Here is an 18206-nt window from a genome sequence, read left to right on the forward strand (position 1 = left end):
ATATGACTTCCTTTTTTGCTCTGAATCTAAGATATAATGTTCCCAAGACTTACTGTCACATGCCTTAAGCTTTTTCTGCAACAAAATACTATTATTGGAAACTGGAAAATTAGCTTTGAATTTATACTAAATTCTTTATTAGTTATATTTTTATGAAAAAAAGTACACCGAGTTCCAAGTTCCCCAATTTTAGGCTTTTTCCCAGCCTTTGCTTCTTCTTTATTTTATCTCTTCAGATACCTAAGACATATCCTTCTTTGTTCTTTGGCATATATATATATATATATATATATATATATATATATATGTATATATATACATATATATATATATATTATATAAAAATTTTTCCTGATTTGTTCTATGACATAAGAAAATTTTATAGCCCTGATCCTTCTGTGTCTTCTTACTGTTCTTGGTTGGTGTAGTGGTGTAGTGTATATATATATATGAAAAAATGAAATGCTTGATGATGAATCACAGAATTCTAGAAGTAAAAACATCTTCAGTTATCATTTAGTTCAACTGAAAAACAATCCCTACTATGCAATGTCTAATTAGTAGTCATTTGGATTATCACTAATTGTTGGAATTTTTTAAACTGTGAAGTCTAAATTGATGAATAACAAGTTATTTGTGAATATTTCTTCAGGAGAAACATCCATAGTAGAGATAGTTGAAATCATATATGATGGTATTGGAATTGTAAATTAAAATCTTTTGAATATATTTGTGACTGTCATTTCAAATACATAACAACATGACCTATATGCCAATGTCTATACATGTAGATACATGCATATGTATATGGGTAGATATACATAATCTATATACAGTTACATATATATGTCAATGTGCATGTGTGCATACATAGACACACACACACAGTTTGGAAGTAGAGTATTTAGAAAATTGACCCTGTAGTCAGTAAATCCTGATTTCAAAAACTGACCTCAGATACTTACTAGCTGTATGACTATTAGCAAATCTCCACAGTTTCAATTTCCACATTTCTAAAATGGGGGTAATCATAGCACCTATCTCCCAGAGTTGTGCAGATACAATTTATTAGCATTTATAAAGTGCTTCGAAAATCTTGAAGTGCTATATATAGTTTGGTCATTATTATTATATAGTTAAATCATGAGTCCAATATAATCCCTTTTTTTCCAGTGATGATCCAGCTATTACGTCTATTATCAAGAAGAAAAAATTTGATGAAAAAATACATTGGCATTCTATTGGATAATTATGAAAACTCCAGGTTCAGCAATAATGGTAAAAATAATTTAGTAGCAATTTAAAATATTTGTTAAAATTAGATGCTTAGTAAATACTTCCACTGTTACTATATAAGCCCTAAATGGTTGACAAAAAAGTGTAATTTGCATGGGCAGACTGAGATTATCGGAGTCATGCATGGAAAAGCACAACATAACTAAAACAAAATAACCCAAATCACATTCTCCAAGAGGTCTGACTAGGTTTTCTGCAACCAAATGTTAATGTAATAATTTATAGATTCTTTCTCTTGAAAACCCATTACTATGTAAAGCACCAGTTTTTTTTTTTTTTGTATTTCAGTGTGAAAAACTCTGCTTCATCATTATAGAAAGTTTTCAAGCCTTAAAACACACACACACACACACACACACACAGAGAGAGAGAGAGAGAGAGAGAGAGAGAGAGAGAGAGAGAGAGAGAGAGAGAGAGAGATCTAGGCTATTATTACAACATTGCTTCTTCTATTTCTTAGTCTTGAAGTTCATAGAGAAAATGCGACTGTGATAGGAACAATAGTCACAGGGTCCTTTCCATTTTTCTCTCAGGATAGACAAAACCACTTCTAAATCCTAAATGATACCTCCCCAATGCCGCTTCCTATATATTGAGGGGCATAAAATTTCCTATTCATATATTGTCAGAGTCCCTCTGAGTTAGTTGATGTCTAAAGATTATTGTGACCCTATACCTTGCTGTGATGATTGGACCTGGTTCTATACTGAGAGGGGTGAGATAGAGGGGAAAGATTTATAAAAACTACACACAAATACTATTTTTTGTTTATTTTCACTATATTAGAGTTACTAAACCTCTTTTTTAAATGAACTCTTCAATGTCTTATGAGTACTTCAGTTAGTCCCCCAATCACACCTGAACTGATCAGGTTGTTGAAGTTGGGCTCTCCATTAAAAGGGACTGTGAAATGTGAATTTTGCTTAGACTCAGTGTTCTGCCTTGCATTGTTTAGTACATGTTAATACTCAAGATTTGGCTATCATAACTGTGATCCTGGGAAATATAAAAAGGCAGGGAAGTGTGGTGAATCACAGGATAGATTAGGAACCAGGAACCACTAGGTTTAATAGAATAGTTGTGTGACTCCAAGTAAGTCAGTTAACTGATTGATCATTTACTGTATAAGAATATTGTGAGGCTCACAAAATACAATTATTAAATAATTATTAAATTAATTTAAATAAATTACATAAATTAAAAATAATAAAATGCAATGTACAATATAAAAGTCAACTGTGGTTATTTCTATATCACAGCTTCTCAGAACCCAGCACTTTCATTCCTTACATCATAGAATTATTGTGAAGAAAGTGCTTTACAGATTTGAGAATAGTCTATAAATGTGAATTATTATTAAGTCTAAAAATAAATAAGTACCCACTTGTTATTTAAGCAATAGTTCATACATCATTAACAGGTGAATTTGAACCCAGATATTCCTGCTCTGAGCTTAGCACTATCTTTCATACCATACTGTTTCTTAATGATAACTTATGCTCAGCATATCTTTCTTTTGCATCATCTTAATTTATTTTAACTTAGAAAGGACAGGAAAAACATTTTCCTCCTATTTTAAAGGTTATGTAAAATGTTGGCACCTTTTTGGATTTTCCCATTCCAGTGTACTGAACTCCCATATGTTCTAATACAACTATGGGGTAGGATGGTGCATCATGGTGGCCTCTTATGTCTTAAAATTGGGTTTTGAACTTCTGGGCCTCCTAAGGTCTACTCTATAGGACCAGAGTGATTGTATAGGACACATTCAGTCATATGACTTCTCTAAAGGCTCTGGTTTAGGCTTATGAAACCCTCAGATGGACAGATCTCTTCTGGGAGAATTGGGCTGATGTTCCTGAGATCTACCTAAGGTGAGGGTAGGGAGGAGATAGATCTTTTAGAACTTCAAAGAATGGGGTGCAATGGATAGAGCACTAGCCCTGGAGTTAGGAGTACCTGAGTTCAAATCTGACCTCAGACACTTAATTACCTAGCTGTGTGGCCTTGGGCAAGCCACTTAACCCCATTGCCTTGCAAAAAAACCTAAAAATAAATAAATAACTTCAAAGAATGGCTTCATCCAATTTAAGGTATTCTAAAGATTAGTGACTCATTGATCCTAGAATGCTACCTCAAAGATGACCATGGAACCTGAGTCAAATAATTCTAGCTTGTTTGTGTCCTGGAGGATTCTCATAGAGATTTCAGTGTATCTACTTCCAAAGTGAAGGTATAGGTAAGTGGTACTTAATGTTTTGTTGTACCCATAGTTCTTGGTAATATAGTCATAGGGAATGCCTAGGAGGTCTGCACTTTGGTAATAAAGTTCTTTTTGGGAGAGACATTATAAACTTGTCCAAAAGAGCTATTATTTAAACATTTTAAAAATAATTTATTCATTGTAGCTGGATCCAGAGATTGTGATGAACTAAGGAAGGTACAGAAACTCTAGTTTTTATCAATATTTTGGAGAATCTTTGCATGGAAGACACAATTCAATGAGGATTGTAAAAGAAGTGACCCCACTACCTCCAACAAATACTTCTCAACCAAAGAAAATAAAATCAAAGGTAAATTGATTAGCATAATTAAACCTACTGAACATCATTCCTAATCTAATTTGGTAGAAGATGCTCACTCATATTAAAATACATTAGTCTTTTTCATCTATTTATAGTTTTGTGTTTGCAAAAGAATGAAGAAAAGACTTTGAGGAGGTGTATCTTTCTTTGAATAACAGGACCATATTTACCTTGCTAACCTTAGCTACCTATTTTGAATCTTTATTGCAATTTGTTAATTCTTCTGGGCAAGTTTAATTTTGTATAAAACTTCCCCATGGTTCTCAGATTTTATATTTGATTCTGGAGGTAATAGGAAGTCATTGGAGTTTATTGAGTATGTGTGTGTCTATGTGTGACATGGTCATAGCTATACTGTTTGAAAATCACTTTGCATTTTCACTAACTGAATAGTACCTAAAAGATAGTCCTTAATATTTACTTCCTAACTGATTATTTCTCTTGACTTTAGATTCTTTCATGATTTCTGAGATCTCTTATAGTTCTAAATCTATGGGACTGAGTACTAGTTATTTACTATCTGTTTGATACTCCTCAGTTTCCTTTCTTGGTTTATCAGTCACAGGAAACATTTAAATCTAGATGTACCCTTAGGATCCTGGATCCTTAATATCACCTATCTATATTCTATCATTTCTCTGAAAGTTAACATTCATGGAGGTATGTATAAAAATATACACACATTTGTGTTTCTGTGTAAAGGTATACACTCAATGTAGTTGTGTAGTCATTTCAGTTTTAGACCAATGCTTTGTGACCCCATTTGATGTTTGATTGGCAAAGATACTAGAGTGCCTTGTTTTTTTCTTTCTCCAATTCATTTTACAGATGAGAAAACTTAGGTAAAGATGATTAAGTGACTTTGCCTAGGGTCATAAAATTAGGAATATCTGAGACCAGATTTGGACTCAAGTCTTCCTGACTCCAGGTTTAGTGCCCTAACTATTGTATCACCTAGCTGCCTAAAGACATAACACACACACACACACACACACACACACATACACACAAACACATCCTGATCATCAGTTACAATTGCCTTTAGGGGCGGCTAGGTGACTCAGGTAGTGGATAAAGCACTGGCCTTGGAGTCAGGAGTACCTGGGTTCAAATCTGGTCTCAGACACTTAGTAATTGCCTAGCTGTGTGGCCTTGGGCAAGCTACTTAACCCCATTTGCCTTGCAAAAAAAAAAAACAATTGCCTTTAGGACATTTCAATTTGGATATCCAGAAAAATCTTTGACTCTGTTTTGAACTTCCTTTCTGAAACCCTCTCACCTCTAAACTTTACTATTTCTGTCAAAAATACCAGTATCTTCCTAGTAACTCTAGTTTAAACTTAAGTACAATATTTGATGCCTTATTATATATCTCTTAATCTCATAATTCCACACATTAGTCAAATTTTACTGTTTCTGTTTTGCTATATTTCTTTTATCCTCTATCTTTACTAATTCACAATTATTCACATATTGCCTTATTTCAGTTAGATTTATTAATTGGCCTCTTTGCTTCAGGTCTCTCACTATTCAAGTTGACTCTCAATACTGTGATCAAAGACCTGATCATGTCATTCTTCTAGTCCATCATTATCAGGGACTTCTTATTGCTCCTAGAATAAAATAGAAACTTCTCTGACCATCTCTTAAAATCATTCAGAAGATGACTTCAAATTACCTTTTTATTATACATTGATCCCAAACTGTTTATATAATCTCTATAATGCAGCCTCTGTTTCTCACAAGTTTCTCCAATTCTCATTTCTGTATATTTGTTGTACTTCATTCCTAGAATGGACTCTTCCTATCACTACCTCATAAGTTCCTTCTTCTTCTTTTAAGAATTATCTCAGTCATCATCTTCTATATGAAAGTTTTCCTGATCACTTCAACAGCTGGTGTGCATTCTAGGTGATTATATCTATATCTATATCTATATCTATATCTATATCTATATCTATATCTATATCTATATCTATATCTATATCTATATCTATATCTATATCTATATATTAAGTTTTATATAGAATAAATGGAAAATCATTAACCAAAGGAAGGCACTGAAATAAATAGAGTTAGGAAAGGTATCTTGGAGGCCATGGAGTTTTACTTAGAATTTAAAGCCCGGGGGGGGGGGGGTCGTCATAAATGAGAGCAGAGAATTCAGTGTTCCAGATAAGAAAGACAGCCTGGCTCCAAGAGTTGGAGTGTCCTGTTCCAGTGAGAAGATCAGTGTTTATGGATCAAAGAGAATAAGTCAAGGATTAAAGTGTAAGAAGACTGGAAAGGAAGGAGGAACAAATTATGAAGAACTTTGAAGGCCAGACAGGAGGCATTTTATATTCAATCCTGGAGGCAATAAGGAACCAATGGAGTTTATTGAGTGTCATATTATTGATGTGTCATGATTGAATCTAGGCTTTGGAAAAATAGCTTTCCTGGTTGAATGACACATAGATTGGATTGGGAAGAGATTTGAGGCAAGCAGGCCTATGCTATTATAATAATACAGATATGAAGTGATGAGAAGACTATACTAGAGGAATGGCAGTGTCAGAGGAAATAAGGGACATATTTGAAAGTTGTAAAGATGAAAGGTGGTGGTGAGAAATAATGATGAAATTAGTATAATTTCTAGACTATGAGTCTGAGGAATAGGATGATGATAATGCCCTTCATAGAAATAGAGAAGCTCAGAGGGTGGGCAGTTTAGGAGAAAAGGTAATGAGTTCTATTTTGGACACGATTTTTAAGAATTATTAAATATTTATTGATTGATTTACCTGTGATACTATGAGGGACGGGGGGGGGTTGACTTGATTTGGAGTCACCAGATCTTTTGTGTGTCTGGTACCAAGCATTCTTTTCTCTGAGAGAATAATACCTGATGGAGGGAGGGTGTGAGGTGGGGAGGTTTCCTAAATTATCTGTGAAAATAAGACACAGTTGTTTGCATTCAATTCATTGACTCCATGAAGTATTTCATATATTGATTCATTTGGTATGAAAAGTTAATGAACTGAAAGAGCTAAGAGCTAATGTGGACTCTCCAAATGTCAAATTTGCTTCGAAGTGATATGCATTTTTTTGACTTGTGAAAAATTTGATCAAATGAAACTTACTTCTGTGTTTACTTATTTTCTAGAAGAGTAATGCACATAACATCATTGAAGAAAACAAAAAGAGAAGACAAGCAGAAATAGAACAAAAAGAACAGGATAGATGGAATGTCTATTGAAAGTGAAATTAAAGAAAATTTCAATAATGGAATTAAAATCCTAGATGATTTTCTCAGGACTTGTGTGAGTAAATCTGTAAAGTTTATGGCTGAAATGGTAGGAATGGAGGCTTGTTTTAAGTCATGGAAAGAGCATTGCTTAAATCAAGGTAAGTGAATTCGTAATTTTGATCCTTAGAATAAAAAGTTAGATAAGAAGCAATTAAATGTTACTGACCACATTCTCAACTGTTCCCACTATATACTTGTATAAAAATCTCCTTTTGAATTTTGAGTGAAAAAATTACTGCTTGTTGAGTTTAACTATAAAATTATAGCTGCTTGCTAATACCAACATAAATGACAAACCCTGGAATTTCTGTAATTATGGTAGAATTTTTAATGTATCTAAAATAAAGGAGAATTTGTTACTCAAATTCAATTAAACATCAGCTAGAATCATCATAGTCAATATTTAAATATGGATAAGAATTTCAATTTTCATGCCCTTACCTAGAAAACCTCAGTGTTATCATAGTTATTGCTGTAAAGTGCTAAATAAATGATAACTACAATTATAGTACTTATCATAATTATTAATATGCCATATATCATAATTGATATAGGATCTTAAGAGTTATGAATTGGAACACATTGATAATAGGATAGTTGGTGGGATCAAAATGTTTTTTGAACAGAAATTATATATTTAAACCAGATGTTAAAGCAAATATGGAAAAGGTTAGATTTTAAGCTTTCTGCTTGTTCTGCCTGATTTGAATACTATAGATAACTCAAGTTCTTTCTCAATAAAATTGAAATTCATTCAACAGAAGAGAAACCCAGGGATTTGAGTATTGCTGCTCTGGTGATGAAAAGAATCCACATAATCCATGAAAAATATCCACAACTCAAATCGAAGACACACCGGGAAAAATTAGCTAAATGTCTAAAATACCTTGGATTTGACAACTTGGCAGATTCTTCCTGTAGCCAGGTAAAAATTAGAGCATAATCCAATGTTTCTAATCATTTGTTAGAAGCTCAGGGCAGGTCCATCCTCCATTTGCAGATGGAAGTTCCTCCATGCATAATTAGGACTAATAAATTGCTGATAACAACAATAAAACTGCAACAACAAAAATATCTAAATGATTTCATTTTGTCTTTTCTGCAGTTAAATTTAGAAGTTTTAGTCTTGAAGATTGAACATGTTTGTCTTTAAACACCTAAAATTAATCATTGAAATGTTTACAATGTGGTATAGTACATGTATTTTCAAGATGAAATTGATTGAACCAAGAGCTAGTAAGACCAGAGCTCAAATTTCACCTTGAATGCATTACAGACTGTGTGCCTCTGGCAAATTTGTGGAGCAGATGTTTATCTGCTTTAGTAAAGGTGGTTTCCTCTTTGTTGAGAAATGTAAGAGAAGGGAGGAAAAAAGGAATGAACATTTATATTATGCCCATTATGTTCCAGGCACTGTGTCAAGTATTTTCTACATATATTATTATCTCATTTGTCCCTCATATCAATATTATGAGGGAAGTGCTATTATGATCTCTATTTTTCAGTTGAGGAAATTGAGGCAACTAGAACTTAAGTGTCTTGCATGGGGTCTGACAGCTAATATGAATGAGACTAGGTTTGAACTCAGATCTTCCTGACTCAGCACTCTACTCATTATGCCACTAGCTATCTATACTCAAATATAAATTTTTATAACCATATGTGACCTGGAAACTATATATATATATATATATATATATATATATATATATATATATATATATATATATATATATATATGTATGTATATAATACTTTATATACTTGTAATAAATAATCTGTATTTTGATTTCACATGCATATATATATATATGTATATACATATCTCCATATGTAATCTGTTAAGAATACTAGTAATGTAGCATGGTCTTTAAGTCAAGAGACTCTGGGTTAAAGTTCTATTTTTAATATATATTGATTGCTTGATTTTGGGCAAGTCATTTAAATTTTCATTGTTACTTGGAAAAATCAGTGTATAAGAGATAGATTTATGGAGAATCACTTATGGAGAAGTTGCTCAATTATATTGGTTAAAGTGAAGACAATTTTCACAATAAATGTTCCTTACTCAAATGAATACACAAGTCTGAAACTCTACCATCACTACTTACAAAACTACACAAAATTCTATTTATGAAATTGGTAAAAGTACTTGTAGTATGGAATATTGTATCATTAGCAAAACAAAATGGCAGAAAACATTCATAGTTTCTTTTTTTTTTGCAATGAAACACTGATTTTAAAACTATAGATTTCTAAATCAACTAGGTAACTACTTACTGAGACAAATATATATATATATATATATATATATATATATATATATATATAAAATTGATCTTTATTCTGCATGAAAGTAGTACAAAACTATTGTAAAATTTTTAGACAAGGTAATTTTATCTCTGTAAAATATATGAAGAAACTTAAAACAGTTTTTAATAATTATAGGTAAAAAATTTGGATAGTAAGGACATTTCCAAGTATTCAGTTCAGATGGGAGCAGCTCAGTTTCAGGTAAGCTATATGGGTCATTATTTATTCCAAGAAGAAAGAAGTGATCCAGATCCCAGAGTGCATCATTTTATACCAGATACATGGCAGGTAATTGTTAAAAAGTTCTGAAGCCTACATTGTAGGATCTCATTGGTAGTAATGGAGAAAGATCACATGGCACTATATTTAGATTGGAAATAGACTACTTTAAAAATGCAATATAATGGCAGGAAAGATGATATACCAGTAAAATGCCAAATGCAAAAAGTTTGAACGTATAAAAATGGTCAACTGAAATAATCAGACATGAATCTTTTTTGGAGGCTTATTCTTTTTATATTTTTTGTTTTAATTAACAGGCATTTGTTTTTGTTTTTGAGCATGGTTGATATAGGAATTTGTTTTGTCAATATAAATCAGACTAATGGTCACACAGAACTGATCATTTGCTTTTGGTTTCTTTTCCAGTTGGTGTCCTGAATAAATTTCATCACTTTAATGATTGTTTCTTAAAAGTTGAACATATTTGACAGATTTTTTTTTATTTTCATATTCCTTTCTAATATCTGATTGATGTACTGTTTGATCACTTGGGTATTGGTTGGCAGTAAATTCATAGATTACTTTTAAAAATCTATTTTATTAATTAATGCCTTTTTGTACAATAAAATAATTTTGGCATATATTTCCACTATTTTTCTTTCCATTTTCCCTTTTAGAAGAATTGAATCTTCATGCATTAAAAAGAAAGACCAGGGAAACAAAACCAACATATTGATTGTTCCAATACTGGAATATGAGTAAATGGATCATTCTTCATTTCTCTGAAGAAAAGAAGGAATTATGTACTTTGGGGTGAAATCTGTATATAATATTAACTTGGATTTTGTCTATTTTTTTCCTCCCAGATATTTGGTCATTGTTTTCTTACCTTTCTCTGTTTATTTCTTTTTTGGGAGGGTATTAATCTGTATCAATTGGAGAAGACTTTTTTTGAATCTTTTAATTTTGAGGAGCACATGAATTATTTTTTGACTAGATTGACTGTAGACCCTCTTAAAAAGAATACATGATTTCTTTCACTGTTTTACAATGAAAAAGTTACCCCCATAATGAACTAAACCAAAGTTAAGTTAAATGAGTTGATAACTTTGGTAAGCACTCATTTTTTATTGCTATTATATGCTTTGTTTTAATAATCCCTTATTATTTATTCTGTTACACACAATTATAATGCTTGTTGGTTGATTAAAGACGATCAAGAGAGGCAGCATTTTCCAGAAAATCAAGTTGACTATAACAAAATGCTAACATTGTTTAAAAAGTATCTTCCCATTTTTTTATTAAGTCGAATGAAAGTTGTTTTGTACTTTTGGCCTGATGTGGGCTATTTAATGATATATGTTAGAAATGTAAATCCAACGGTGAATAATATCTAATCAAGGGCAAGTCATTATACAATGAATAATGAACTGATTTTTTTGGCATTGTTGTTGAACTCAAACCATTTTCTTAAGAGACTTGTAAAGTTTGAAAATTATCAAAATTAACTTATTAAGTTAGGAAGTGATAAAATCAATATATGTATACTTGTGTTTCTGGAACAAATAATTTCAATAATCAAATCACCCTCTCTAAGAAAAATGACAGAAAGAATCGAGTTATTTTGTTCTGTTCCTTTTCCTGGTTGAGATTATTAATCTCATACTGGTAATAATAGTAAACAACTGAAATTAATATCAGAAGTATCCAGTTCCACATTAACCAGTCTGTGGTTTCCCCACTGCCTCCAAAGGTCTTCTGCAATATAACTAAGTCCTGAGTAGTGAGAATATTGAATCCTCTAAAATGATCGCATGTTTTCAAATTCACACCATTTGAACTATAGTTATATAAAATAAGATAACTAGTTCCAACCCTGTGCCATGCCAATTCAAATAATGCGATCTCTTCATGGGATTTATTTTTGGCTCTAATAAAAGTGTTTATGAAATTATTTGTGTGTTGGGGTTGGAATTTGAGCCAGAGTTGATATCAGCTGAGAAGAACTTGAAAGAGTGAGTTTTCAGGGAATCATACTATATAATCCCCATATATTTGTATAACCTTAAATGTCTGTCTGTGCTGGGCAAAATAGCAATTAGTCCATGGAATTATTGAAATTAAAAGTGCAGAATTAAATTTTTTTAGAAAGCCAAATTTTAAATAGAACTTATACATAGAATGTGTTTTCAACATGAAATATATAAATTGTTTTTCCTTTAGTAGGAGCTTCTTGATGTTGTAGATAATAATGAGTCAGCTATGATTGTTGCTCCAACCTCATCAGGCAAAACATATGTCTCCTATTACTGCATGGAGAAAATCTTAAAAACCAGTGATGAAGGGGTGGTTGTATATGTTTCACCTACAAAGGTATGGTCGGTATCATTTTTTTTTGTTTGGATTTAAGCCTACCCAGTTTTTCTCCAGAACAATTTTTATTGCCCTTAGCTCTCTGATTTCCTTTTACTTTTTTTTCTACTGCCTAAACCTCTTTACTTTTATCCTCTTCCCCCTTCCATTGACCCAGAGAAATGTAGATATTTGAAGAGGTACATTGACTCTGGGGAACCACTTAATACATTTCCTAAACACTTATCTTGTTTTGAAGACTCTGATCTGATGAAAATTTCAGTAAAGACAAGAATGTGAAATGTATGATTGACCTGTAGAGTCATTATCTTCCTTGCTATCTACCCTGCATTTTACTTTTTTTCCTCTTTACCCTATCCTATCTCACCAGTGATTTGCTTCTTCACCTCCCTCAATCTGTCTCCCCTTTTATTAGTCACCTACCCACCTTTTTCCTCCCCCTTTCCCTTTTCCCTCCTAATACCTGAAGGGTGAGATAAATTTTTAAACTCAATCAAATATGAGTCAAATCCAATGAAAGTAAGATTCAAATAGTTTCTCAAACCCTCCCTTCTTTCCTCTCTAGTGTAATTGATCTTTATGCCTCTTCATGTAATGTAATTTACCCCATTCTGACTTCCTCTTTCTCCAATCTCATTACAATCCCCCTTTTAATGTCTTAATTTTTGAAAGATCATCCCCTCAAAATCAACTTATGTCCATACTTTCAGCCTAAATATACTCCCTCTAATAGATTTATAATTCTCAAGTTTCTTTCTCCCAGGTAGGGATGTAAACAGCTTAATTTTTTTGAATAGCCATCTTTTTCTTTTTCCTTATTTATCTTCATGCATCTCTTGAGACTCCTGTTTAAGAGCAAATTTTCTGTACAACTCTGATCTTTTCATCAGGAAAGTTTGAAAGTCGCCTATTTTGTTCAATCTATATCTTTTCCCTCTGAAAGAGTATGCTCAGTTTTGCTGGGTACTTGATTCTTGGTTGTAATCAAAACTCCCTTGACATCCAGAATATCATTTTCCAGGTCCTTCAATCATTTAATGTTGATGCAGTCAGGTCCTATGTAATTCTGACTCATCTTCTTCATGTTTGAATTGCTTCTTTCTGGATACTTGTAGGATTTTCTCCTTGCTTTGATAATTCTGGGATTAACTATCATATTCCTTGACATTTTCATTTTGAAATCCCTTTCAGAATTCTTTTAATCACTATTTTTGCTCTCTGTATCCAGGATATCAGGGTAGTTTTCCTTGATGATTTCTAAAAGAATGCTGTTCAGGCTCTTTTTTAATCACGGCCTTCAGGTAGTTTAATAATCCTTAAATTATCTCTCTTGGATCTATTTTCTATGTGATATTTTACATTTTCTCCTATTTTTTCATTTTTTAAAAATTTTAACTGCTTCTTGGTATCTCATGGAGTCCCAGCAATTTTTCCATATGATTTTTAAAATCCTTTTTTGAGTTCTTCGAAGAAGTCTTTCTGTGCTGGAAACCAATTTATAGCCTCTTCTTAAGCTTCACATATACACTAATGCTCCCTATGATAGACCTAACAGGAAAATGTTCTTCTGTATTTTTTTGTGGGTTCTGTCACTGCAAAATCTGATAAGAGGCTTGATTAATCTCATTTCTGAGGGAAAACCAAGAGAGCTTAAGAAACTTTTTGTCCTGTCTCTGCCATCATGACCAGAACCTCCTGAATTTGTATTTTTTTTTATCATTTCTGGAGAAAAATAGTGTGAGGGTCAGCTTTGCATCAGGTAGATGTGGTTTCAGGATTTTCCCCTAACATATCCTGATCATTTGATCTTAGGAAGATCAGTCAATGTCTCTAAGAATTTTTGTTGCAGATGATTTTATGAATTTTTATTGGTGAAGAGAATGTGCATTGAGAATATGCAAAATAACCTTGAGGGCAAAGGTTATCTCACTTTTCTTTTAATTAAAATATTTTAATTTATTTATTTTTCCAACTATATGCAATGGTAGTTTTCACCAACCAATTTTCTTGCAAGGTTGGGTTTTCCATTTTTCTTCCTTTCTCCCTTCCTCCCTTCTTTCCCCTTGTCCCCCTGACAGAAAACAATCTAATATTGGCTCTACATGAGCAACTATGTTAAACATAGATCAATATTAACCATGTGAAAGAAGAATCAATCCTAACAGAAAAAAAAATTAGAGACCAAAAAATGACATAATACATAAGACAATTTTTAAAAAACTGAAGATGAAAGTTTTGGTCTGCATTTAAACTCCACAATTTCTTTTCTGGATATGAACATTATTTTTCATCACATCATTTAGATTTATCTTTGATTATTTTACTGCTGAAAATATAAGTCCACAACAGTTGATCATCACCCAGTATTGTTATTAGTGTGTATAATGTTACTCTGCTTCTGCTCATTTCACTTAGTATCAGTTCATGTAAGTCTTTTCAGGCTTTACTGAAGTCTTGTCTGTCATTATTTCTTATAGAACAGTATTGTTACATCACATTCATAAACCACAATTTGTTCAGCCACTCCCCAGTTGATGGGCATCCTCTCAATTTCCAATCTTTTGCCATAATAAAAATAGCTGCTGTGAATATTTTTTGTACATGCATGCTTTTTAATCTTTTTTGTGATCTCTTTGGGATACAAGTCTAGTGATGGTTTGCTGGATCAAAGGATAGCACAGTTTCATTGCTCTGTGAGCACAATTCCAAATTGTTCTCCAGAAAGGAGAGTTCAGTTCATAATTCCCAATAATGTATTTGTGTCCTAGTTTTCCCGCATTCCCTCCATAATCGATCATTTTCCTTTTTAATTCATTTTGATCAATCTGATAGGTGTGAGGTGGTACTTCAGAGTTGTTTTAATTTGAATTTTCCTAATCAATAGTGATTTAGGGCATTTTTTATATGACTATATGTATCTTTAATTTCTTCATCTGAAAATTGCCTTTCTGTATCCTTTGATTATCTATATTTAGAGAATGTCTTGTTTTATTATTCTCTATATATTTTAGAAATGAGTCCTTTGCCAGAAAACTAATTGTAAAAATTGTTTCCCAATCTTGGTTGCATTGGCTTTGTTTGGCAAAAGCTTTTCAATTTAATGTTATCAAAATTATCCATTTTGTCTTTTAAAATGTTCTCTATCTCTTTGTGGGTCATAAATCACTCCTCTTTCTATATATCTGACAAGTAAACTATTTCTTATTAACCTAATTGGTTTATGATATCATCTTTTATGTCTTAATCCTGTAGCCCTTTCAATTATATAGGGTGTGAGATGTTGACCTATGCCTTATTTTTGTGATACTATCTTTTATTTTTACCACCAATTTTTATTAAAAAGTAAGTTGCTCTCCAAGAACATTGAACCTTTGAGTTAATTGAACAGCAGATTACTATAGTCATTTATTGCTATTTCTTTTGTATCTAGTCTATTCCACTGATCTACCATTCTATTTCTTAGCCAGTACCAAATAGTTTTAATGACATGCTTTATAATACAATGTTATATCTAATATTATTAGGCCTCCTTCCTTTGCATTTTTTAAATTAATTCCCTTAATATTCTTTACGTTTTTTTCCTCTATATGTATTTAGCTACTCTATTTTTTCAAATTCAATTAAATAATTATTTTGGAATTTTGATTGGAATGATAATGAATAAGTAATTTAATTTAGGTAGAATCATCATTTTTTATATTAACTTGGCCTACCCATGAGCAATTGACATTTGCCCAGTTATTTAGATTTGATTTTATTTGTATGAGTTATGTTTCATAGTTGTTTTCATATGGTTTCTGAGTCTACTTCGGTATACTCCCCAAAATTTTGTCTAGAGTTACTTTGGACTATCTCTCTCTTGCCTCTGTATAATATATAGAAATATTGATGATTTATGTGGATTTACTTTATATCCTGAGACTTTGATAAAGTTGCTAATTGTTTCAAGTAGTTTTTAGATGATTTTCTAGGGTTCTCTAAATATACCATCATATCTTCTACAAAGAGTGAGAATTTTGTGTTTTCATTACCTATTCTAATTCCTTCCATTTCTTTTTGCAAAGGCTGACATTTCTAATTCTATATTGAATAGAAATGATAATAGAAGGAGGCATAGCCAAATTAGATAAAAAATTACAATATGAAACATTTATCATCAAAACTATTTGGTACTGGCTAAGAAATAGAGTGGTATATCAGTGGAATAGAGTAGGTACAAAAGATATAGCAGAAAATGACTATAGTAATCTGTTTGGTTAATTCAAAGATTCTATGTTCTGGGAGAACAACTCATTTTTTGATAAGAATTGCTGGGAAAGCTAAAAGACAGTATTGCTAAAATTAATCATCACCCCAATCTTATTGCAAATGCTTCTGGCTTCTCTGCATTACATATAATGCTTATTAGGGTTTTAGATAGACGAATGGGTGTTGTATTTTGTCAAAAGCTTTTTCAGCATCTATTTAAATAATCATATGATTTCTGTTAGGCTTGTTATTGATATAGTCAATTGTACTGATAGTTTTTCCAATATTGAACCAGCCCTGAATTCCTGGTATACATCTTACTTGATCATAATGTATTTTCCAAATGATAACTTGCCGTAATCACTTTTCTAGTGTTTTATTTAAAATTTTTGCAATCACTCATTAAGGAAATTATTCAATTACTTCCTTTCTCTGTTTTTACTCTGCCTTTTTTTAGGTATCTGCACCATATTGGTGTAATATAAAAAACTGTGCAGAATTTCTTCACCTATTTTTTCAAATAGTTTATATAGAATTGAAACTATTCCCTGAATGCTTGGTAGAGTTCACATGTGAATCCCTCTTGCCCTGAAGATCATTTCTTGGGTAGTTCATTGATTGTTTATTCAACTTCTTTTTCTGAGATGGGGTTATTAAGTATTTAGTTTCCTCTCCTTTTAAACTGAGCAGTTTATATTTTTGTAACTATTAATCCATTTCACTTAGATTGTCAAATTTATTGACATAGATTTGGGCAAAATAGTTCTGAATTATTACTTTAATTTCCTCCTCATTGGTGGTGAATTCACTTTTTTCATTGTTGATACTGGTAATTTTGTTTTCTTTTTTTTATTTAAATTAGCCAAAGGTTTATCTATTTTATTGTGTTTTCTTCATTATGCCAACTCAGTTTTATTTATGTAAATAGTTTTCTTATTTTTGATTTTCACAATTTCTTCTTTGATTTTCAAAATTTCTAATTTGGTATTTAATTAGAATTTTTTAATTTATTCTTTTTCTAACTCTTTTAGTTGAAGGTCAAATTCATTGATCTCCTTTTTCTCTATTTTATTCATGTATACATTTAGAAATATAGTATTTTTCCTAAAAAATGTTTTGATTATTTATCCCACAAGTTTTGCTCTGTTGTCTCCTTATTATCATTGTCTTGAATGAAGTTACTAATTATTTTCATGATTTGTTGTTTGATCCATTCATTATTTAAAATTAGGTTATTTATTTTCAATTAATTTTGGTCTACCTAGACATTTTTTGCATGTGATTCTTATCACATCATGATCTAGAAAGAAAGAATGTTTTTATTATTCCTACCTTTATATGATTATATCCTTAATACTTGGTCAATTTTGGGGCAGGGGCTATGTTCTTCAGGAAAAATTATATTTTCCTTTCTATCCCCATTTAATTTTCTCCAGAGGTCTATCATATCTAACTTTTCTAATATTGAATTCACCTTCTTTAACTTTTATCTTGTTTATTTTATGGTTAGATTTATCTAATTCTGAGAGAGGCATATTGCTGCCCCCTACCAGTACATCTCAAATCACAAGAATCTTTCTCCCAGATTGGAATTGAAACAATTTAATCTTATTGAATAGCAGTATTGTTTTTTTTCCTCTTGTTTACCATTTCATGTATATCTTGAGGCTCCTGTTTAAAGATCAGATTTTTTGTTTAGCCTTGGCATTTTCATCAGGAAAGTTTGAAAGTCATCTATTTTGTTAAACATACATCTTTTCCCCTGAAAGTGTATGTTCAATTTTGCTGGGTCATTGATTCTTTGCAGTAATCAAAGCTCCATTGACCTTTGGAATATATCTCAGACCATTTGATCCTTTAATGTTGATACAGCCAGGTCC

The 18206-nt window shown here is 31.6% G+C and overlaps 1 protein-coding gene across 1 annotated transcript in view; it reads left to right on the plus strand.

The window, feature by feature from the left end:
- Nucleotides 1–18206, plus strand: part of LOC141519164 (putative ATP-dependent RNA helicase DDX60) — an 85821-nt gene that overhangs the window by 28024 nt on the left and 39591 nt on the right. Inside the window, 9 exon segments of the mRNA XM_074231562.1 lie at nucleotides 1174–1242; nucleotides 1244–1278; nucleotides 3705–3747; nucleotides 3749–3869; nucleotides 7027–7112; nucleotides 7114–7268; nucleotides 7932–8095; nucleotides 9619–9771; nucleotides 11929–12078. Coding sequence (XP_074087663.1) covers nucleotides 1174–1242; nucleotides 1244–1278; nucleotides 3705–3747; nucleotides 3749–3869; nucleotides 7027–7112; nucleotides 7114–7268; nucleotides 7932–8095; nucleotides 9619–9771; nucleotides 11929–12078 — 976 coding nt within the window.

The sequence above is a fragment of the Macrotis lagotis genome, chromosome 3 (assembly GCF_037893015.1).
Source record: "Macrotis lagotis isolate mMagLag1 chromosome 3, bilby.v1.9.chrom.fasta, whole genome shotgun sequence".
Classification (NCBI taxonomy): domain Eukaryota; kingdom Metazoa; phylum Chordata; class Mammalia; order Peramelemorphia; family Peramelidae; genus Macrotis; species Macrotis lagotis.